Here is a 24,655-nt window from a genome sequence, read left to right as displayed (position 1 = left end):
AAACAACCATACCCGCATGCAGTGTTCACATCAGTGATATGTAGATGCTCTCACTAAGACTACATTTGCATAGTGTCAGACACACGGCATCACTGTCAAATAAAAGGAGGTCTTGTCTTGGAGTTCATTTAAAAACCAGATGTTTGTAGGACACGCGCATGTAAAGGGTTAAATACAGGAAGTCGATTTGGGCCTTAATCTCTAAGTAGTGTTTGTTCTTCACTAACAAAAACACTATAATAGACCAGACCTTTGGGGATTTATGTCTGCTGAGTCTTATAATGAATGATGATTAATCCTCCAGCATTTACAGCTTGAGTTTTGTCTGCAGAGGAATTCACCCTGGCTCCAGTGTTGCATGAGCAGCACCCCTGCACCCTGCCCGCTCCCTGTTTGTTTGAGTTAGCGTACTCGGGGCACCCACCCACACACACACACACACACACACACACACTTATACTTGCACACTAAGATCTCTAAATAAGTGTTCCCCTCTCATAAATCACCTCCTCCATAGCTCAGTGACATTCACACACACACAGTGAAACACACACTACTCCACCACACACACTGCAGATAAATGGTTCCTTGATTAACTTCACCAGAGAGCGTTAGAGGCAGAAATGTTAGCCTGCACCACAGAGGAGGCGAGCTGCTGGCAGCAAAGATCACTTCTTGGCTCTGTGACCATCTAGTTAGAGATATCCGATGGCTGATGGTGGTAATAAGTAATCCAGTTATCAAACACAAACTGGTGACCTCTCACCATGCAAGGTTAACAGACAATAAGCTTAAAACTGCAGTTATATCAACAACACAATCCTGGGTCCTCTACAATCATTGTTCATCAGGTTACATATGTCTTTCTCTGTCTTGTGTTCATTTTCATTCACATTTGCATCTCAGTCAAAGGGCTGGAGTCAAAGGGCTGATGCTCTTGGCCAGGACACGGTAAGAAGCAGCACAATGTGTGTATTTATTTATTTAACACGTTTTAAACTGGAAAGTACCTCCAGATTTAATTCTCTTTTCAGAGGGAGACCTGGTCAGACAGCACATTAGTTCTAGTTCTGTCACTGATGATGCATAACAAAGTAATTACCAAGAGACTGGAGGTAGATGAAGTACCTGAAAGCATACCTGAGTAAAAGTACAGATATCATAGCAGAGAATGACTTTGGTAGAAGTGAAAGTCAGCTATTGTAATCTTGGAAGTATCCTCTGATATTATTTGAAAGAAAAAGTAAATTATGTTAATAAAAAAGTGGTCAGAATTTCATGAATTTTTAAATGTAAACCATCTTACAAAAGAAGAAAGAGCCTGTTTTGGTGAAAATCAAGTGTTTAACCTAAGTCTTCGTCATCACCGTCCTCTTTCATCGGAGTAGCTGGTGCCGAAGCCATTGCTGTCTCTGCCTCTATCATGCATCCAATATCACCATCCAGTGGTTTTCTACTCACGTAGTCGCTACACGCTTCAATCTGAGATGCCTGGACTTGACTTCCCTTGTTACGCGATTGCATGGATTTCCTTGCTTCTCCTTGTTCCTGTTCTTCTTTGAGGTTTTTATGCCAGTTGGCATCCACAATGTTGCATTACTACCACCCTCAGTTTTTGACTTCTCAGTTTTCATTCATTTAAAGCCGTATTTTCAATAAAAAAGAAAACTAAATCATTAGACAACCAAATTTCTCCTGATTTAATTTTGAGTCTTATTGGAGATGTTTGTAAAGGGGTGTGTAAAAATACACAATTTATTTAGGAAATGTGGTGGAGTAAAAGTAGAAGTTGACAGAAATTAAACTCAAGGAAAGTACAGATACTCCCATAAAATACTTAAAGTTGTAATCTCAAAGATCTCAGTTTCGTTCTCTTTGGTGGCACCTATGGCGCTAAAAGGTAATTGCGGGAGCACACTTCCCAGATATCCAGACAGTGTTGCATGTGTGACGTCCACGGTTGGCTCCGGTTGTAACCCTTGATTTTCCTCGCTGACAGTCGCTTTCCTTTTTAGATTGTTTGCCTTCATCTGAGCGTCAAATTTCTTTTTCTTTGGATTTTCACTTATTTTTGAAGTTGTATCTGTAGTCATCCATCTTTTCTTTGTTTGTTCAGCCATAGTAGATTACTGCTTAGCTCCGCCTACCCTCTCTGGCAGACCAACCACTGATGGGTGATGGAAAACGGGTCACTAACTGGGCGCCGCTTGTGATCATTTCTGCGAATGTCGCCACAGACACCCGCTCCATAATAATACCGTATACTGCAAATGCAAAGGCTTTCATCAGTGGGTTCAATCACCATTGTGTTAGCTCATTCGGCGGTAGATAGTGACTTAAAAGACTTTTATTTAGATGGAAATCTGTGAGATTATTACTTTCAGTACTGTAATAAAATACCATCATTTTGTTACATAACACTGCAAGAGACACAATTCTACTATCTGACTGAAAGTAAAGAACATGATAATTTAGTTAATGACTGAACTTTAAAAGCACTTTTCTTCTAACCACTCAAAACACTTGACCCTTCATACCACATTCACCCTTTCACACACATTCACACACTAATGAAAGAGGCTGCGATGCAAAGTGTCAGGAACTCAGCGAATCACATTCAAACACATTCACACATTGATGGCTGTGTCTTCAGGAACAATGTGGAGTTCAGTGTCTTCCCCGAGGATACTCAGGCGTGTGGACTGCTCTAGCCTAGGATTGAACCGCCATTCTACTAAGTAATGGACAACCCGCTGAGTCACAACCCCTCCCCAAAAAATGAGCATCATCGAAATATTGGAACATGTGAAATTTGTTTATGGTAGAATCTGTGTCATGGAGGGGTTATAGCTGTCAAAGTCCACACTCTCCCGTCTCTGTTGCATAGACACACACTCATTTCCTCACATACTCATTCACTCATGCTAAGATGCTTACAGACACACACACACATCTCACACAAACACACACACAGGAATGGTGTAATGTGCAGCTGATCTGACAGCCTGTTCCGGGGGAACACAGCGGCCACCTGCGCTGCGAGATGCCTCCTGCTGTGTGTGGGAAGGAGTGTGAGAGAGAGCGCGTGTGTGTGTGTTTGTGTGATACACTCCCTGACTCAGAGCACTGGTGGTATTCATGATGTCATTACTGGCCTGGGGTCAGACTGGGGTGTGCTGTTCGGAGGCCTAGCCATGTGCTGATGTCACATAGCTAATCCGCGGCTTGTTTGTGTGTGCGTGCGTGCTTCGGTTTTTACTACCATCCTACCTCTGCGGTGGCCTCGTGCCCTCCTCTCTTGGCTTTGTGCGGGGGCCCGTTGTTTGTGTTCTGCGGTTTCCGACTCACCCTGCGCCTCACCCAACACACACGCAAGCAAACGTACAGAATCAAGTGTTTAGTTACAGAGTGATGCACCGGCTAAACATGTACATTGTAAGTCAACACCCGAGGCAAGGAAACATCCCTCATCCTGAGAAGAAATGCGTCACGCTGCCCATAAAGCACCTGTTAATGCTCAGAATTCCCCCACATCATTAGCCTGGTGCAGTCCGCCCGTGACCACGCCGGGTAGAGACAAGGTCAGCCCAATTCTGACTTCAGATAGCAGGTGCAATTCAGTGTGTCGGCCAGTAGAGGACAGTGCAGAGTCGAGCTTTGCACACCAAAGAAGAGGCAGCATTTCCCCAGTTTTCTTGTGTACTTGCTTTTTAATTTAAAGATGCAAGCCTTGTTTATTTACCTAATGGCGTTCGCGTGATATTTCAGAGTTACGTGTCAGACAAGGGCTTGAGCTCACATTACTGGAATGATAATAGCAGCTTTCCTCAATCCAGGGGGGAGGAGGGAGTAGTGGGGGGATAACTTCCCCTTACAGACCCTCTCCTCTCCTCTTCCTCCTCTTCCCCTCATAGATGCAGGAGTCCCCTGTGATGCTTTCCAGATGCCTTAGCTCAGCGAGTGCATTGACAAAAACCTACCTCTCCTCTTCCAAACGCTCACACTCGCCGTCTCTCTCAGTCCGTCATGCACACGCTCGCTCGCTCTCTCCTGCAGCTCACTGTCTTGTTAAAGAGACACTTCCTTGGCCCGGCTCACTTCCTGGATATAATCCTATAAAACAAAGGCTTACACTGCGGGACACATGGCCAACATTGGATGATGGTCTCCATGAGTGCATATGTGTGCGTTAATCATCCTTGGTACATATTTTACTCCTTGTGCTTGCATGCGTGTTCAGGCATGTGTGGCCACACAGTCTGTGACCTGTGTGTGTAAGACATCTGACCTGCGTTCCTCCTTTCTTTATTAGCCATTAGCCGGTGGCTGCCCTCTCCGATCTCCCCCCTCAAAGTAAGAAAATCAGTTGCCATCATTGTCCAACCCTAAGCCCATCGAAGACATCACACACACACACAGTAAGAAGCCGCTGTGGCTGCCAGGCTTAATCTAAGCCCCCATTTTTGGGTTAAATGACCTCAGGCAGCGGAATTACCCTGTCACAGCGGCTCTGCGGGCTGCTGTCTCATGCATGTTCAGCCTGCCGTCATGCTGATGGTAAATGAGATGAGAGCATATGTCCTAGGCCGCCTCTCTCCTCCTCTGAGCACCCGCAGGCCCGGTCGTGAAAGCAAACAGACAGCGGATGGTGACAGTGGTGTCATTTGCTCCGTGTGCTGCCCTGAGACGCTGTTGTCATGATGTAAAATACATATGTTTGACTTTTGTATGATTCCCTGCCAGTGTAATGGCTCAATAGAAGTTTCCTTGAATATTGATTAAAGGCCAATTCCACTGATTTTACACACAAGATCAGTTTACTCTGGGGGGACATGAAAGACATGAAGCATTTACAAAGCATAGAGTGACTAATGGAAGTGCCAGGTGTTGCATCATGGGAAATTGAGGATGCAAGGGGGCTTGGAGTTTGACCAAGTTTTTTTTTGTCAATAACATATCAAGAGTCTTTGTAACATTTTTCTGTGTTATCTTGTCCCATCCAGGCCTCCCTCACGAACGAGCGCGACTACGAGAGCGTGGTGATGATGAGGATGAGGCAGGCCGCCGAGCGACAGAAACTCATAGAACAAATGCAGAGAGACGACGACGACGAGGACGACGGCGGGTCATAGCCCATCAGGACTCACCTCGGTACCAGACTGCAACTATTCAATAAATGAACCTCTTTTAGGCTTTAGTTTCATAAAGCCTCTTAAAGTGTTTTGTTATTATGTTTTTATGGTATGCAATGTGTGGCCAAATAAATCTTTTTCATATTGTAGTTACAGGCAACATTTCTTTCGTATCTGTGGTTTTAAGGAGCATGTTGTGTTTTTTCCTGTATTGAGAACGTAGGACGACTGAGGGAGAGACAGAGTAGAGAAGTGAGGGCTCCTGCAGGACGCAGTGCGCTAAGCTGCGTGTTCTCAGAGGGAGGACTCCTGATACTCAGCCTGCAGGGATGAAGCAGTACTGCACACGAATTAGGGACCAACATTTCAAGTGCAGGTTCAACTTTTTGTTCAAAATTAAGAGTAAATGCCGAAATCTGTTTTTGCAGTTCTGCTGGTTTTCAGATGGATAAAAAACAATAAATAAATCGCACTTTTTTAACACAACATTTTGTTACAAATAATCAGGATTCTCAGAACTATAACATCCTAGCTGATGCCAATTATATTGTACTGTGATTTACATATGGAGTTAATTTTGTGTATTTATTATGCAATCAAACAGAATAGGTTTGAAAGGAAAACTTCCCACACTGCAACCAAAAGTTTTGCTTGAAAATCCAAAGTTTTGTTTGAAAAATCCAAACGTTTTGCTGGTGAGCTGAATCTCATGGGCGGGACCTAGGCTAAAGATGTAAGACACGTCTCTATTGGTCAGTCTTGATCGGAGTGACAGCTTGGCAACATCCGCTGTTCATGTCTTACATCTTTGAAAGTACATCAGTACATCTTTGATTTGCAATAAAACATTTTTTGATTGCAGTGTGGAAAGTTTTGCTTTCAAACCTATTCGGTTTGATTGTATAATAAATTCACAAAATAAACTCCATAGAAATATTTTATATTTAAAGCATTAAGTGAATATATTTAATCCTCTGCGCTGCACGTGTGATAGCTATGACAGGAGGAGTCTGTCCTTTTGTCCTATGCATGTAAAATATAAGGAACACCTTTAGGAAATTCCCTCATATTTGTTAGTGACCGTAACTGCAACAAGAGGGACCTGATTTGAATATAATTGGTCAGATGTCAAATTCACCGTGACCTCACAAAACGCGCTTTGGCTTCAAACTCAAATTCATATGTTAAGTATGCAGAAAATTTCGCACAAATGACAAATTCAAAAAAACATTTTATGTCCCTAAATTTAAAGGTTGACTTCTCTGTGGAATCATAAGTAGCTAGCGAATAATCAGTACCCTTACTCAGGAACAGTTACCACATTTCACATTTGGTTTGTAGCTTCTTTGCAGCATCATCCATTCTTAAAGCTTTGTTTACCGTCATGGCTGCCACTTCCTGTTCCTTCAGAATCAGTTTTATTGCTAAAGCATGTGAGCACTTAAAAGGAGCTTGCCTCTGCTTTTTGTATCTCTCAGTGAGCGTAAGAGAGTTAAACGTGATGTTTTTCTGCTGTCTCTCTAAGGCGAGTCAAATCAGTGTCATATATATTTTCCTACATCACATTTTAAGATGTAAAAGAGTCATTAGAGATTGGCCGTGCAACATCATACATAATCTAGAGAGTATTATGTAATTTGCATCTGTCAACTATTGTCTGAATAGCTGTGACAATTCATTATTGCAGTGTCATATAAAAGTTCTTCCCTGTTGTCTGCATGCTTGTTTTGTGTTGCTGCAATCTAAACCGCAGACTACACAGAAATCATCTCTCCCACATGATAAACAAGCAATCAGGCTGATAGGAACATTAGGTAGGCTTTAATGGGAATTCTTGTGGTCTCCTGTGATGAAAATTGAACATACTCAGAAGGCCCTCCATTAAAGACGTGGTGGTTTCGATGATTGCTCCCCGGAGTTTGTGTTTAAAAGCTCTACTGCAGGGCTGAAGAGGCCTCTGGGTTTTTGTTTTCTAGGTTAAAATGTGACTGTAATCTCTGTGCCAACCATTTATTTCACAATACTGTTCAATTTAATGTAGCTCAGGAGTTAAAAAGCCTCAAATGGGTCCCAAGTTAATATGAGGAGCCAGGATATTATTGAAGGGATAATAAAGAACAAAAAATCCTTTCCCAGAATGGTTCATTTCTAAATTTTGTTCTCCAATATTTGCTTTTTGCTCTTGTGAAATACTGGATGGTCATTGGACTGCTTCGAAACTCCAAAAAACCTTCCAAATTAAACAATCCGAGGAGGGTAAGAACATTATTTGGTACAACTGTTTAGAACTGATGACCACAGGGAGGCCATAACCTGTAATTAGAAGGTAGCATGTTGCCATAGCTTTATTTTAAGGAATCACAAGCCAAAAAGGTTTGTAAGCCCTGCTCCATTTCTGATAGAGAAAAGGTCCATATAGTAAGTACATAATGTTGCATGTAACAGTGTGACAACAATGTGTTTTTGTACTTTATACAAATATTGTTACTACGTTTACATGTTGGGAGATACTCTTATTCACTGTTTGCTGGATTTAGATGAAAAGACTGCTACCACTCCTGTCTGTCCATTCCAATGACTGTATATATAGATGGAAGACGCCTCTCCATGTGATCTGATTGTACGAAATTGAAGCCAAAATAGCCCCCGTGATGGGCGCTGCCATCTTGCCATTGTGACGATTGCCAGAGTTGCGCCGTAGAGATCAGCGGGTGGAGCCGCCGTAGCCACTTCCACTAACCAAAACACACTATAAAATTACACGCAAAGATCCCGCACGCCGGCGTGTTTAACAGCAGAACAGCTTCTTGTGTTGGTCTGAAGCAGACGTTCACAGGTATGTAAACTTCAATGACTGTAGTGATTGTTTTAGTTACGCGTCCTCTCACCGTTCCTCCTCTACTCTGCTAATCCGGAACAGATCGGCTGCAGGAGCCGTATTTGTCAACAGAGCTGTCAATCATCATTTTTACAGCATCAAATAACTAATTAAAAATAAACTTGTCAGAAAAATGAATCAGACATAAATCAGCATGATAATATCTAACTGTAATGACAGAAACCATGTTTGAGAAACATTTATTTGGCGTGTATTTTGATTTTATAGTTTGACTCATGTTCCATCTGTTAACATGGAGGAGGCGGGCTTTATGACCTATACTGCAGCCAGCAGGGGGCGCTCGGAATGTTTTGGCCTCACTTTTAGGGGGCTGTCATGTCGTGCATCTTTTTATATGGTCCATTCAGTAGGAAGGTGGAGACAGGAGATGATAAGCTAAGCTATGCTAACCTAAGCTTTATTAAACATGGGGAAACAGCCTGGCTCTGTCCGAAAATGAAAAGACTTTTTAGACGTTAGACATTTAGACTCACTTCGTATAGCACATTTTAAAGCTCACTGTTTCACACGTGTGATTTAGTTTCTTTAATCTTTAAAAGAAATCTATATAAAAATAAAAAAGGGACATTTGGGATTGACAGGGGGTTAATATTCCTTGGCAGGGAGAGGTGACATTAGGTTTTCAGGCAATTAGCAGAGACTCTGGGAAGACACTAATCTTGGCCAAGAAGTTGTTTGGCTCATAAATCCTAATAAAACTGCATCTGGCTCCATCTTTAATTAAAGGGTCATGAGAGCAGTATCAATCCTCTCGTCAATCTCTCTATTTTTCTTTGCGAAAGAAAAGAAGTGTCGCTCTTAGCTCCAGCCAGAAAGGCTTTTATTTCCTGCCACACTATGTATGAAAAGTACATGAACATCCATTTTTCCTTCATGCATAATATTGAGGTGGAGGTGCTTTTTTCGGGGCGACCTACCCTCAGTGTTTCTGTTTCATACACATTCCTCTACCTCTGGTACTGATGGTTCATGTCACAGGCCATGAACCCGCATATATTAAAAAACATGCTATTGCTTCAAAGGCTGTCTGCGCTCTCTCCTCTGATACTGACCTCAACACATTTTGTCTGAGTTAAGTTAAAATTGTTGTAAGCTGTTTCACAATAGTCTTATGTAACAGAAACATAGAAGATACTCGGTATTGCTTATTTATGCTTTCAGGAGTGACACGCTACGGCTCTGTGACCCACATTAAGTCAGACATTTAACTGCTGCGGTCCCCCCCGACTTTTGTAACAAGGTCCTCCGCCTGTGGAACATCCGTCCTTCACATAGTCTTATTTTCCCGTCCCTCGGGGGACTGTGGCTTTATGGTGTTTCTGTATTTGTGTGCCCGTGTGGCGACGCTTTCTCCTGTCATTGTGTTATTTAGGGGCCACATGGCAGCTTCACAACAGTCATCCATCTCTGTGTGACTCCTCGCCGTGACTCTGTTACACAATGTCCAGCTGTGGAGCAAAGCGTTGCAGTGTGGTGTGGTAGGAGACATCTGCTCCTCTCCTCCTGCAAAATCCCCTCATCACATGGTTTTGTTTATGCGTAGCAGTTTTCATATCCCGGCAATGTGAAAAAAAAAGCCCAGGAACACACAAACTCTGTCCAAATGACAACAGAGGAAATACAATTACAGGAAACACATTCACCACCAACCCGGCCCCGAGCCCACAGTGGCTTTCGCTGCATGCGAACCAGGATGGGAGGATGAGACTGTTTAACGCAGCCTCAGAATCTTCATGCTATCTTCTTTCACCTCCATACATTGTCCTTATCTAAACCTGTCACTTCACTGTTTGCACACAGCTTCTCCGTGGTTGCAGAGCTGGGAAGCACCAGCATCTTTTGATCTGTAGTGCAGAGGTGGAAGCTCAGTCATGTGTGAGGCAGCAGGGCTTGCTAAGAGCTTGGCTGTGAGCTGGCTGGCAGGGTTTCTGCTTTGCGGGTCTGTGATCCAGGCTGGCCCCTGACATGCTCTGGAAGACCTCGGGCTGTGATGAAACCACCCACAATTTTTGGCACTCCTGCACCGTATGCGCCTGCGATGCCATAGTGCCTCATCTCGGGGTTTGCAGCATCCCTGTAAGGTGCCACAGATCTGTGAGCGCTCCAATTAAGAGCCTGTTTGATGTCTGCTAAGTGTCCGTTTAATGGATTATCACACGGCTACATGTGTTCCATTTTGTCTGTGGCTAATCCCATAGGGATTGTTTCCATTTATTAAAGAGTACACAAACAATCTTCATCATTACATCATTTAATCATAAGCATATGATACACTTACAAAACATCTTCACACAGAGCTGTAAGTACAAACCTACCAAAGAGTGTTTTATTTAAGTGGACAGGGAGGCCTGGGCGAGGTGTTTTGTGCCGTCATTTACAGACATGCCTTTAATTACGTTCAACTGCCAAGTGATATTTTAACAGTAAAACTCGCCCTTATTCTCTATAATTGGTAAACCGCTAATTATGTAAGTTAAAGGCCTAATAACATCTTTGGAATGTAGTTCGGTAATTCCCTGACATTGTTGACTTCGCACCTTTTGAAGGTAAGCTGCAACCTGCAGGATAATCTCAACTGTACTTTCCCCGCACAACTGGCTGATTTTGTTATCAAAGGTAGAGCAGAGAATCAATTAAACATAAAAAATTCATTCATTCTCTTTAAGGCTTGTAGAGGTATTTTGATACAGTCAACACTCGCCCCACGGCCGATCACTCCGTCTCTTTGTGGAGGCACCACACCAGGGTCTGTCCCACCCCCGTCATCGCCTGCACGCGGAAGCCGATCTTCTCCAGCTTGTCCAGCACCAGGCGCGGCGGGTCGTCCACATGGTACTCGGAGCTACAAGAGCATAAACACAAAGTAATTCTCCCTCTCCGCAGATGTTGCATTTCTCTTTCTTTCAGTAAACTTTGCTTGGAAAGTAGAATGCTGTTAATTGTTCTGGTGCTTGTTCACTTCCTTCCACACCTTGGTTCGTTTCCCAGCAGCATTTGAATCAGATTGCCAATGACAACACTTCCCTGATCTGTATTCCATCAACTTGAATGGTTTATTCTAAATCTGCAAAGCAGGAGCCTTCCTCAAACACACTCAGGGTCCCCCCCTCCCTCCATGTGACCTGATCTCAGCTCTGTCGTCAATATGAACACGTAAGCTGCCAAAATGAAAGAAACACCAGAGTTAAGTGCCTAAATATGGAAATATGGTTACACCTGGGAGTCGATTCTGCACGTGTTTGTGGAGCTCTGTTTGGAAAGTTCCCAAGACAGTTTACGGTTTCCAACACAAATGTTTTTTTCTCAAAACTGATTGATAGTTTATTTAGCTTTTTTGCATATTTTTTGCCTATTTTCTGCCGATTAAGAAAGCCCGTCCGCCGTAAGGATCCATGTTTTCCCACATCGTAAGAAATGCTGTGTTTGCCTACATTTTAAGTTAAGTAAACGTTACCAATTTAAACGCAAGTAACCTAGCGTTAGGCTAACAGCTAGCTACCATGGCTGAAGTAAATATCAATCATGCCCCAGCATCATGTCACATAAAATAATATTGAATTGGTAACAGAACTGGAGTGGCTATGAGCGGCCATAGCCAAGGCAGCCGTGGCTGTAGGGTCACATAACAGCGCCCAAATCACCACCATGCGCCCCAAATCCCACCCATGCCACAGCACAGGGTGGTGGCTACTCTTGAAGCTTGGCCTTCCTCCAAAAACAGTGTGTTGTTAGCAAAGTGTAAAGTTAGTTACAGTCAGAATTTGGCCAAACACTGGAAAATCCCACCTGGAAAACAAAGACGTAACAATCAAGACTTCAGTTTTGAAGGCTGTTGCCACACAGTTAATAGTATGAGCCTATAGCTATGTCAATATATTGTTTATCGCATTGGAACCAGATTGGGACTCGATATCGGCCAAGTTCATGTGTGGGAATTGTTAAAGTGGAGGAAAAAATCAGAACATGTCTACCTGCAGGGGGACATTGAGTGCTTTAGTGGTTGACCCCCTCAGCTGAACTATACCTAAAATATCTGTTTAATTTTTATCCTATGATTTAGTCTGGCTAGGTACCTGCCACATGTCCTTTAAAGCTCCTGTGAAGAACTTTCGGTTTGTGTTGATTCTAGCGCCCCCTGTGAACAAAGCCGTACCTCTTATCTCTTTGCTGACTTTGTCCTGTACATGCTTAAGTGGTGGTTTTTAACAAAAAAATCTCATCCTGCTTTCTTTTAACAGCCATAAGTATCACTCACTTTAAATTTTTGCCCAGTAAAATGTAAACAAAGGCAGCGTGCAGTCGCTTCGTCTGACACCTACCCACCCACCAGCAGTTTCAGGCATTAAAAATAACTAGAATAATCAGTCTTGTCGCTGATGGTCTGGTTTGCTTTTGAAGGTCATATAGAGTAATAAGAATTAAATTCAGTCTGTTTCATAACCAGAAAAAAACTCCTCATAGGAGCTTTAATTATGACCACGATAATATCTGATCGTCCCTGTTTTCAATACTCACAAATTGTTCCCCAGCATGGTTGTTTTCCTTGCTCCCAGGTAATTCATGACGAAAGGATCAGAATATTCATCCCCCACATTCGTTGGCCCATTCTCCTGTACAAAGAACCAGTGAAGTACCTTAACCATACAGTTAATTGTGAAATGATTGCATAATCATCCGTTGTGTGTTCTGGGTATCACTTGTTTAACGTGCAGCCGTCTGGCAGGTGCAGGTTATAATCTGTCTAAACAGCCTATAAATAGATCATCCAGTTCTCAGAGGCTATAGCATTATGTTGATCGAGTCTGCAGGCAACAGATTGCACATGCGCAACAAGAGGCCGAAAACTGGGCAACATGTGTTTTTAATTTAAGGCCTAAAGAGAAAAAATAAAAAGCAACAATACGCAAGTTGCTTGTTTTACTTGTAGCATTCACTGTTTGTTTTCCAGCATGCAGAATATTACAAGCCACTGCAGGACTTTAATCTGCAAACTCAGAGCTTGATTGATTGGAAATTTGCGCTGTGTTGTTCTGCCAAATAAAATAATCCTTGAAACTCCAATTTGAGCGCGCCTCCTTTAAAAACACGACACGAGGCATTTACAGATGCAGGATACAAACCAGCCGAATCTGGGTACTGATGAACATGTAAGGCATCCCTGCTCCCTGGCGACAGACCGCTATTCCTCTGGGAATGACCGAGGAGTTTTCCTCGCAGACGCGACGGTCCCCTCTTCCAGCTCGCGCTCCTGCTGCTGACAGCTTTGTACGGAATGCGGAAACACCCACCGCGACGGACCAATCACAGCGCTGCTCTCAGCATCTGTGCGGTGCCTGCTCGGTGCGGAGAGTCTTGCTCAACTGATGTGATCAGTAGTTTGTTGACATGACAAATGTTGGCAAATGTGGCTGTATCAGAGGAAGTGTTTTTATTCGCAGGTCACAGGAACAGTTTATCATTCAGAGTATGACACAGCCTTGTTTATTTTCTCCACAATTACAACCTCTGTACAGAAATCCTCTGTAAATCATCCTGCACCTGGGAAAGGAGTGGTTTCACCTGAATAGATGTTAAGTAAAAAGTGGAGCAATGAAAAAACGATAGAGCGATAGTAAATACATTAGGGAACATTTTCTAGCTTTGTTCAGCATATTAGAACGTATCGTGCGTAACACATTGTCTTTAAAAAAAGAAAAACACACTTGCATGTATTACATTGAACCCACACTGTTTGGAGCTGTAATTTCCTCCTCAGAGATTTATTAATTTCCTCCTTGGCACAACAATAATACATTTTGATCAGTCTTGTGACTCAGAGGGAAATTAAAGACATCAAGCAAAGGCAAACAATAAGGGACTGACATAATCAGCAATATCAGTGTAATGTCCCACTGATTCCACAGTTACCTGACAAACACTCGGTTAACCTTTGCATGCTAGGCTCAGTGGGAGGAGTGATAAACAGCTTCCAACTGGAAGCACCTATACTATCGTTTATTTAACATTTAATTCAGATATTGTTGCTACATTTGATAGTGCTCTGCGTTGTGAGACTGCCATGACAGTGTGATGAAATGATCTGGTGCCCTTCATTCAGAGGGAGGCAGGTGCCTGGAGAGAACAGCTGAGTAGATTGCCACCTACTGGCTCCCAATATCATTGTCATCAAGTCTGTGTTTGTCTTTTTGTTTTATCTTTTATAAATCTTCCAAACATTCACTTAATGAACGCAAGGGTGCCTGTTTTCTCGTTACGAGATGAGTGAGCCACCACGTAATCGTCGGAGTGAAACTGACCAGTGTCTCTTTTCTCGTGTTTTATCTGCCCCCGTTAACCACAGTCGTACTTCAGGAAAGAAAACAGGAAAGCAGCAGGGTTGTAGCCGAGGCCCCAAAAATAAACCAGAGACCCCCCTCTCGCAACCAAAAACACTCTCTCCAAACAAGTCCCCACCCGAGACACTTCCTGGAGTCCCGCGGTGTCTTCCTGCGCCGGCTCATCTGCTGCTGGTTATTGGAGGGCAGGGTCAGCTGCTCTGTGACCTGTGGTGACAGTGGAGCTCGTCCCTGGTGGGTCCACAGGAAGAGGTTTGATCTTTTGATGAGGCCTTTGGCTTTATTTTCTCAGTTAAAGTGTGGCGGCCTGTTGCATGGAGGCTTCATTCTAGGGGTCTATGTGGTGTTTTATGGAGAGTTTTCTGCAACTTAAACAATAGAAATGTAAACACCAGAACAGCTGTTTCTCTGGATCTACTACTTAAACCTTTGCAAACCAAAAGCATGCCCCTGAAATTATAATTTTTTTGATCCATTTTGTATTGAGAAAATTGCAAAAGAGAAACATTACATCATATTTTTACATCAATATTCATTTGACCCTTTTCACCCCCTCACAGTAAGCACACACACATACACATACGTTGTTGATTGTTCCAAGCCAAGTAGGAACCCCTGCATTCGTCCTCCCAATGGTGACCCATACAACCCTCCACCCCGGATCTCTCCACCCAGAAACAAATAAAGCTTGAGATTAAAGTTGATCATGCTGTGCCCTTTTTTTTAACTAAGTTGTAAGCCCGGAGAGTCTTAACAGAAGCCCCATGCATTTGGGCCAGTGACCACTCCATCAATTTGCCCATTGTTGCCAAGTCAAAGAATGTGGCGGTTGCCATCTCAACGCCAACATTGTCTTGGCTGCAGTGAGACGATCCCATATGCGCTTCTGCTGCACAGACAAATCTAAAGAAGAGTCGTCATTAAAGGGCCAGTTCACTGATTTTCAACCTCAGTCCTATCATGCTATTATGGGGAGCTACTGCAACTATGGTAGAAAAAAAATGCAATTTCTCTCTGTGCCTATGGAGGACTCTATCCGCTTCTCCAATGGGCCCTGGAAAACCTCCGCCAGAAGACGTGTTTTACGTAGCCAGGGAGCTCGCTAAACTGCACTTTCGGACGGTCGCTTCCGATGTCATGTCTCGTTCAAAATCGTCAGGTTTGAAATGTAGACTGCAGACCTGAAGACTATTTAGATGATCCACCGGTATATTCTCGCGATCGATGTCCTTCACCGTTCCTTTCAGAGGGAGGGGCGCAATGCACGCTAGGTGTTGCAGGAATGTAGAATGGGCGAAACCACGAGCTGTTTGTACAACTTTCTCCACAGCTGTGGCGCCAATTTCAAATATTATTGCTTCTATCGATTACAGAGAACACCAGCTTTGACTGACAGTGGCTTTTTCCAGGGGCGAACTGCTCCTTACAGTAGGAGTGGTGAAAGCGGGATCCTGATTTCAAGCATGTCACTTAAACTGGACAATATTTGCTTCCAGAATCTTACCACATCGGGGCATTCCCAATATACATGCAGGAATTATCCCAGGGCACTGAGTGGACATAGGTCACAATTGGGAGATGTAATGATCTTCATAGAGTGACGCCTCCTAGTGGTAAGGTATGTCCCTGAGGTTCTAATAAGTTATTGTATCCAAAGTGCATTCACATACCCAATGATACCCAACACCACATTCTAGTCTTTTTTTAGGCTGTATTGGAGGCTGTAATGTAGAAACTGGCTCTACTGGATAAACTATTTAACATGTGGTACTCAAAATAGAAACATACACGAATCATTCTTAAATATGTAAAAACTTTATGTCTCCTTCAGTCCAATGCCTCCGACATGCCACACACACACACACACAACATGAAGCTCGCTGTGATTGATTTGTCTGATGGATTTACATGCCGTGAATATGTGTGGGTGAAAACCTGCGCTGCTAAAGCAATCACTTTAAATCACTGAGTGGGGACTGAATAGGAATGAGTTATACAGCAGCAGCAGGCCATGTGTGTGTGTGTGATGATTTACTGTAGGTGTATGTTAGAGGGATATTGCAATATTCAGCAGAGAGATATAAGCTGTGGGAGGGCCGAGAGACACGCTGCTCTCTGATAGATTAGGTGTTAGAGTTCTGTTTAATAGTGATGAATCACTGCGTTGTGGAGAATGTATTTCTTCTTCAGACTTTTATACTTGTGTGTGTGTGTGTGTGTGTGTGTGCGTGCGCATCTGCCTGTGCAGTCTATTTCCCTCAGAGGAGATACATCATTGACCTCCTTTCTTTTGCTGTTTTCCAGATTACACCCAGCAGCTTGCATAAAGTGTCTCCAAGCCGCAGAGATATTACCCAGCAGCCTCCGCAAGGTTAAATTCTCCTCCTCCTTCTCCTCTCTTTGTCCCTTCTTCTCTTTCACCTTATCTCACCTCGCTCCCTTCGTTTTCATGCTGCGCTCGCTGATAGATGATACTGCTGTTTTAGGAATTGCACAACACTTCATACCTACATCGCTGTGAGAAATTTCCAGCGCTGTCACCAGGTTAAAGTCTGGTTGAGAAACACCAGGATGCGGTTTCGGCGGCTGTAGACACCGGCAGTGTTTGTTTAGGGAAAATCTTCTCAGTGATTAAGACGAATGTCATCAGAAATGTGTAATGACATGTTTTTTAAAAGCTGTGCCTTTTCTCTCGTCGCCTCCATTCACAGCTTGATTTCATGCACAGAGCATGTCCCTTGTGGCTTACACAACTGGGACCAGTCAGGCTGTTAGTAACAGGATACAACATGATGCGCAATCAACACAGAGGAGCGCAGATTTAAGAGGGCGTGCGTGTATCAGCCATCTATCTTAGTTTGTTGGTCTGCATTCCTCATCGTTGTCTGTGTTGCATCCCAGTGATTATGACCACAGTAATGTGCATTAAGACTATTCATCACTATGTAAATACAGTAAAGTAACTCTCACTGCTTTAGTCGGACAGGGAGAAACAAAAGCAATTATCCTCTTTGATAAAAATGATTGATATTAACTCGAGAGTCACGACAGTTCAACCAAAAAGTCCAGAAACATCTGTTCATGACAGAAAACCTTCGGGATCTAACAGCATGCATCATTAGGTCATGTTCATGCAGCCTAACCTTTGCTGCCCGGTCTTTTAAATGTCTTGTGACAGTCTGAGAGGACTCTCTTCTGATGTGAACTCTTCCTTTGAAAGGACCCCATGCCTGCCCGCCACTTTTCAGCTCATTCAGTTAGTTTAGTGTTTTACTTCCTCTCATTGACACATCATAAAAGTGTTTATTGCCAGTTGTGTCTCTGTCAAACATTTGTTTATGTTTCCTGAAATTAAAAGAAACCTATATGAACGATGATGATACAGGTAAACATGGATTGTCTTTAAGGTCTAAATATAAAGTTAGTCATGGCTTAAATCTCGTACATTTTGCGACAAAAATTAAGTTAAATACAACTTTAATACACATTTTCATGAAGAAAGACTTTTTATTTTAATAACGTTTATTGTTAAGTTTAACAATATATGCATTGGCCGATATTATCTGATGATATCGGCCTATCAAAGGCGTATTATCTATCACGTATACCACTTCAGGGTTGCAAGGGGGCTGCATGGAGCCTATCCCAGCTGTCATTGGGCGAGAGGCGGGATGCACCCTGAACTGATCGTTTTTCTTTGACAAGGACAAGATGTTGATGAGCTAAAAATAGATCGTTGATAATAAAACCTCTGACGACATGTATGTTTTTTTTTCTTTAATGTTACGGGACTGAAATTTTATTGGTGGGCTGTCGAACATTCAAAATGAATGATATTTTCTCAAGAGAGAAAACATTTTGACTAAAGGTAATGACTGAAATTTAATGATTTTTATTGACTTAAACTGTTTTTTGTCGTCTAAAACTCGACTAAAATGATAAAGGATAAAAATGCATCCTGCATTTTTGTCTAGAGATGAAGATTAAATCTCAAATAGCTGCCAAAATGAACACTGCTTTGGACTGTGGGAGGAAGTCGGAGTAACCCACACATGCACGGGGAGAACATGCAAACTCACAGAAAGGCCCTCTTCCAACCGGGACTCGAACCTTCTAGCTGTGAGGCTACAGCGCTAACCACTGCACCACCGTGCTGCCCAAAGGCATATCAGTATTGGTGAATATTTTTGCCTTTCAATCAAAGGTCTCTCTGACTCGATCGTTTATGATACTCTCTGTAGAACATGTTGCAGAGCATCACAGCTGAGCAGACAGTGCACGCTCCCGAATTGATTGACATTTAATCATAATATCCTTTTAAAAAGTCGGCCTTATAAGCACATTTATTCCACATTTGTTTACAATCGTGACCAATCCACATAAAAAGGTTTGCACAGGAATCAGTCTCAGAACTCACATTACTGTCGTGCTGTAATTTCTAGATCGATAGATAGAGTATTTGTGAGTATTTAATAACATTACCATTGCATTAGCAGCGAGGGAGTTAGAGCTTGGGGCCTTTGCTATATTCTATTGCAAAATAATATCATGAATACTTGAATGAATGCATGAGTGCATTGTTAAACTGAACAGAACAGACAGTTTATTTAGCATCGCAGCATGCATGCGTTTCCTGAAGGTAGTATGTAAGGACAGCAGGATGGATGAAAGGACTGAAAGAGAGAGAGAGAGAGGAATGACAACATGGATGCATACCGCTGGGTCTGAGTCACATCATGTTTCCCATCAGGCCTGTGGTTATTATCATGTTTTCTATTATATGTTGCAGCATGTGGTTGTTGTTTATGAACGAGTTCGGCAGAGGTAATCTGCTCAGTGTATCGCCGCCGCTTTGCTGCACCAGGAATGGCTGCTCCTAGAAAAATAACTACGACAATGAGCTTGGCACGGGCCGAGAGACAGCTTGACTTTGTTTAACACATAACAACAACAGCAGGAGTGGACCAGAGACGCCCTGGAAGTTTCTCTTTATGGTACGGGGAGCTCTGAGAATTTTCACTGGTTTTCTCTGAATGGCGATGCGCGTGTGTTATGAGGACATTTTGAAAAGCAGCTGCTGAGCGTAGACGTCGATTTTAACATGGATTCAGGTCTTCATCTTACACTAAACTTGACCTAATGTAAGTAAGCCTGACGTGTTTTTGATTTATCAGATCTTTTAATACCTTAACGAGCGTGCGTCAGCGGCAGAAGCAGACGTTTCATTGTCCCGCTCAAAGCCCGACATGACTTTCCGTTAATAAATCAGGAGCGTCCTTGAAACGAAGAGGCCGACTGTCTGCTAAATATCCGGTCGGGCAAGAAGAAGTGTACGAGCAGAAAATCCAGATGCAGAGCGGCCTTTAATATCGCAGCCCACAGACAACAGTATAATCACGTGAAAGGGGAAAACCTCACTCGCTGCGGCCTTCGCTCCCCCAGACAACAAAGGAGGAAAGAGAGCGACGGAGGATGAGAGTCAACTATGTGACAATGATGTCATGGTAGTGCGTGCTATGATGGAGGCCATATGTCTTCTGGGGTTCCCTCGCTCTCCTCCCTGGCCTTCAAACTTCACATAAAAATCTGGATATTCAGACAGAGTGTGATTGGAAGTACAGGTGACAGGTACAAATGATGTACAAACTCTTTAACAAACCTCAGCATCATATCAGAAAGAAGCTGTCATCGCACACATCGCTTCAACACCCGCCTGCAATAAATCACCATCTGGCTGTGCGATTTTATTGTCTTGTTGTGACAGATAACAAGTAAATTACCATCTCGGGTCTGAATCCATGAAGGGAATGCATCCGGAGTCCGACCATTTAACACGTTTTTGGGGTTTTGAGGTACGTCGAGGCTGGCGTGACTATCGTGAGTAACTCAGTGGAAAGTGGAGCTGTTATGCTTCTACAAGATGATAGATGACGCTGAGGGCAGAGAGTCACATTCTTAAATGTAGTGCGGTCGGGATGGTTGCCGTGTTCCCAGACCAATATCTCACTGACACTTATCTAATTCATAATTTGCTGCTTTTTTACAAGCTGCAGCTCACGCTGAAGGGCACAGGGGAGACGTGGACACCCACGCTGCTGCGCACAGACGCGATCATATGCCGCGTGCTATTTTTGTTTGCATTTTCACCCTGTCTCTCCGTCTGTCTCCGTCTCTCACTGTATCAAACCGAGTGGGAGGTTGAGTAATGAGGCTTAACGTGTAATCCAGACCTCCCTTTCTTATCTGTGCTTGTTCTCTTCTTCGGTTTCACTCTTCCTCCTACCTCGAGCCGCTTCCAGGAAAACTTTGGCTTATCTTCAACGCTGCTCTCTTCAGCTTCAACCAAATTGCATTCCACATAAGTCAGATCCTCCTTATCTCCTATCAGCACTCGTTTTAAGGAAGTTGTTGCTCCCAGATGGAGCTTTTCATTCTGCTGCTTGCGAATTAATTGAATCTCAGACAGACAGAATATAAAGCTACCCTAAATCCTGGGGGGGGAGCAGTTCATGGCTCTATGTAGACTTTGTGTTGTGTGAAGGTTCCTGCTTGCCACTTTCGTTCCTTCGTGCCCCTTCGCTGAGCGTTGGGATGCACTGCCAACAGCAGAAGAACACAAGCATCTAAACAGAAACACTGAGCCTTTAAGAAGACAAAAGCGGATACAAGCAATAATACGTGAGGCATCAGCAGGGAGCAGCACTGAATTTGGCCAGACAAGATGTAGAAATGAATCTGAGCTTTGTGATGATCTTATCTTTTAAGGCAATTTGAGCAAAAAGTTGTAAAAATCTAAGTTTTAAACATCTGTCCATTTAGTGGAATCAAGAGAGGAACGGGATTGACAATATTGAGTTTGTCAAAATATAGTTTAATTTCTAGTTACAGGCAGTTTCTTACTGTTGAGGCGCCATTTTATTCCCTTCTGCTTTTTTTCAGAGTATGATGCCTAAGTCCCAAGATATATTTGCTTTTAACTATGCATTTGTGTGCGCATGATGGCTGCCCCACGTATCCTCCGTCTGTTTGGAGTGTCGGCTGTGCACGTCCTCAAAAATTAAGGCTAGGCGGCAGAGATGCGGACTTGAGACTTGGTGACTTGTTCTGATGACTTGCGACTTGACTTGACAAAAAATAAATGACTTGAGACTCGACTTGGACTTGAGGCATGATGACTCGGATGACTTGAGTGTGTTCATAAGTTTGAATGTTAGCTATTAAATATGAAATGATAAAATTCAGTGTCGTCAAGTTTCTGTCAAGTATGTATGCAGCGCAAACTGAGAATCATGATTGGACGACTCAAAAAGCTCCTCTGTATGTGATTGTCATGATTGGTGGACTGGCTGTCAGTCAAACTCCTCGCTATGGCAACACGCAACATCAAAGCCCCCCGCTACCTGATGTTTTTTCCCCAAAGAGAAGCCTCATCAGTCGGACTCGTTACTCCTCAATGCTGTCTCGGACCAGACCATCATCATGGCTGCGTCTGTGCCAAGATAATACAGATACAATTCAATGTCATACTTTTTGAACACGTTATATAAATTGACCAATAATATCATTATGAGACGGCCTACTAACACCTTGTCTTTTCTCTTTCTAAAGACTGGATACATGTGCTGTATCTTGGGTGGAAAAAAAGTGACTTGACTCGACTTGACGCAAGGTTAAAAAGCGAGCATATCTCTGACCTTACACTCTGTCTCTACAGCAAGTAGATTGGAATCAGACCTCGGAGAATTTGCAGTCCAAGGATGTGATATTTTTTCTAAAGTGAGTTGGGTGACTGTCGGAACATCTTGAGCGAGGACAGTTTCCTGGATGTGGCTTCCTCAACAAGCACATTCAGTATGTTGATGTTCTGTTGTGGGAAGGTTTGCCTTTTATCCAGCTGTCTTTGTTACAAAAATGTGATCATTCACAGCAAAACACAGACAGACACAGTGGCACACAGGGCAGAGTTCTTTGTGAACAGCAACCAGTGACTACTAAAATTAAAGTTAAAGTTAAATTTGTGGCAAAAATAATGGAGACTTTGTGTAATCAAACGGGTTATTCATCAAACTTAGACATTACCTTAGCTGGGAAGCGCAGCTGTTCATTCACATGTTCGTTTACGCCCAGACACTCGGGATGGGGTAAGAGGTCAGAACACTCAACAAGAGACTCTCAGTGTCCTTAAATGAAATTCAGTGTGATATCTGAAATTCTGAATAGCAACATTAAATTACTCGGCCATGCTTTGGATTTTTTCTACATTTCTCGGTATAAGGAGTGCATGTCTGATCAAGTTAGACAAATCATACACAGTTTGAATTAAAACCAGCTGATTTATGATAAAGTGACACAAGCTGCTGTGTAAAGGATACAAGAAAATTCACAAAAATATGCACAAGATGACCTCAGAAAGACGAGTACATAATTGTATGCTCCTTCGTGCTGAGTGTTCCTGTTGTGTTCCAGGAAAGAGGAGCCTTCCTGGGAGCCGTCCGTTGACTCAAAGCCACGGAGGCTCCCCTTTCCCTCCTCTCCGTCCTTCCATCCTTTATTCAAACCTTCCTCTCCTCCGCTTGCATCCATTCCTGCCACTTTTACCCCTTTTCCTCCTCCTCCTCCTCCCGTCATGGCCTTCACGGGCTGCTTCCCATCTTCCCCTTCGTCTCGGTGCGCGCTCCAAATGCACCAGCCTGGGGTGAGTAGCTGCTTCTTATTCCCTGTCAGAGCGGGCCGCAGCCTAATGAATCATTTCCTCTCAGATACTGTGAGAAAATCACTTTCAGAGTTTGGCACGAGCGATCGATGCAAGAATGAAGCTCATGTGCCCTCTTCTCTCCTAGGTGGAGCCAGGCACCGATTCACGTGTGTACGACTGGTGACACGCGCACACAAACCCAACACAAAGATGTTGTGTGCTTCTTGTTGTATTCTTTGTTACACAAGCAGCGACTTCGATTTCATGAAGCCACAAACATGATTAAAATGGTTTTAGCTAAATGAGCATATGGAAGTCAGATGTTGTGCCATCTTCTCTATCCTTTCCCCTCCAAGGAAACCAACTTGTGCTCTTTCCTTCGTTTTTAGACACACTGCCACTCATCAAATATGTGTATACCTTTAGACTTATTATCACTATTATTCACTAAATATCCACTTTGGCTCCTCCGACCTGAGCGCGTCCATTCTCAGCCTGCTCTCTGTCACGTACCATCTCCCTCTGGGTTTCTGGACCTCCCTGCTGCTCAAGCTGTGTGACTTGGCAGTACATACCGTAGCGCAGAGAACACAGGACCCAGAAGGTCATCCAGTGTATACGTGTGTGTGTGTGTGTGTGTGTGTGAGAAAGAGAGGGAAAGGCCGTGGTAGAGATACAGTATACAGTATGTTTTCGTGTGTGCAGCATGTTTGTGTTTGTGCACGTTAAGCCCCATTTAACAGGTGGCTCCTTACCGCTGTGCAACCAGACCCTGATCCCGCTCCTCAGAGGAAACACTCCTACAACTCCCAAGCTCCCTCCTGGTTTCTCAGATTTTCATTTCTGCACTGTAACGACATTTGTCTCGCCTTGTCCAGTCCACCCTCCGTATACTTTATTTGAACTCCTTCTTTTTTCTAGCTCTATCTTCCACTTTCGCCCCCCCCCGGAGATGTTTGGCTTGGCCGCTCGCCCAGATGTGTACACATTCTGTCCCCCCAGTCATCACGGTCATTTGGGAGGACGTTTTTGCTTCATGCATGTTCAACGTTCCCCCTGAAGTTCCTCCATTTACTCCCCCGCGTCCTCCTTGTACCATTCCATGAAACCGAGGTCTCTGGCAGGCGGGCGAAGGAAGGAGCCAGAAAATGAACATGCCACATGGAAAGCTTTATCTGTTTCCTCCCAACGCTCGTCTGAAATAGATGTCATAAGCTTATCCAGATAATTGGTTAAGAGCTGCTGCTTCCCCTCCAACATCAGTGAGATTTATGCTACGTTCATGTGCTCATCGGAAGGTCCGATTTCCCAAATTGGGAAGTCGTATTTCAAGCTTTGATGTGTTCGTACATTTTTGTGTGGAAACATCATGAACGCTATTAAAGAAGACGTGCTTATACAGTGTTACAAATGACATGTGAGCAGCTGAAGTGCAGGGAAGCTTAGTCGATGTACAGAGTCGTCTCAGCAATTGGGCCCCCAAACCCAGAGTCCACCCCACTCTCTCTTCCCAATATTTCAAGCAGAGGTGGGACAAAGTCATTGTTATGCAAGCCCAAAGTAAGTCTCAAGTCTTCACACTCAAGTCACAAGT

The 24,655-nt window shown here is 43.4% G+C and overlaps 2 protein-coding genes across 3 annotated transcripts in view; one reads left to right on the top strand and one right to left on the bottom strand.

Moving 5' to 3' along the window:
• The window catches only part of dnajc17 (DnaJ (Hsp40) homolog, subfamily C, member 17), a 33,901-nt gene extending 28,558 nt beyond the window's left edge, over positions 1-5,343 (top strand). Inside the window, exon 11 of the mRNA XM_069662494.1 lies at positions 5,004-5,343. Coding sequence (XP_069518595.1) covers positions 5,004-5,132 — 129 coding nt within the window. The 3' untranslated portion in view covers positions 5,133-5,343. The remainder of the gene's footprint in view (positions 1-5,003) is intronic.
• Positions 5,344-10,221: 4,878 nt separating this feature from the next.
• gchfr (GTP cyclohydrolase I feedback regulator) lies at positions 10,222-13,262 on the bottom strand. 2 transcript variants are annotated; one of them, XM_069662280.1, is made up of 3 exons: positions 13,152-13,262; positions 12,547-12,641; positions 10,222-10,873 (listed from the first exon to the last, which is right to left on the bottom strand). In XM_069662280.1, the coding sequence occupies exons 1-3, from the start codon at positions 13,185-13,187 to the stop codon at positions 10,744-10,746; spliced, it is 261 nt and encodes an 86-aa protein (XP_069518381.1). In that variant the 5' UTR covers positions 13,188-13,262; the 3' UTR covers positions 10,222-10,743. The 2 variants fall into 2 exon arrangements, with proteins under 2 accessions (XP_069518381.1, XP_069518382.1); XM_069662281.1 differs by having other exon boundaries at positions 12,547-12,638.
• Between the last annotated feature and the right edge of the window lie 11,393 nt (positions 13,263-24,655).

The sequence above is a fragment of the Semicossyphus pulcher genome, unplaced genomic scaffold (assembly GCF_022749685.1).
Source record: "Semicossyphus pulcher isolate SPU_LCO1_2020_fin unplaced genomic scaffold, fSemPul1.0.p SCAF_14, whole genome shotgun sequence".
Classification (NCBI taxonomy): Eukaryota; Metazoa; Chordata; class Actinopteri; order Labriformes; family Labridae; genus Semicossyphus; species Semicossyphus pulcher.
Note: the sequence above shows the minus strand (reverse complement) of the source record. Positions and strands in the feature narration are given on the sequence as shown.

Bases quoted from the DNA above. Each gene is read 5' to 3' on its own strand.
- gchfr (XM_069662280.1), bottom strand. From the start codon at position 13,187: ATGCCTTACATGTTCATCAGTACCCAGATTCGGCTG. The intron at 12,642-13,151 runs GTTTGTATCCTG...TTCTTTGTACAG, and splicing joins TCAGTACCCAGATTCGGCTG to GAGAATGGGCCAACGAATGT. The intron at 10,874-12,546 runs GTGAGTATTGAA...ATGCTCTTGTAG, and splicing joins ACCATGCTGGGGAACAATTT to CTCCGAGTACCATGTGGACG.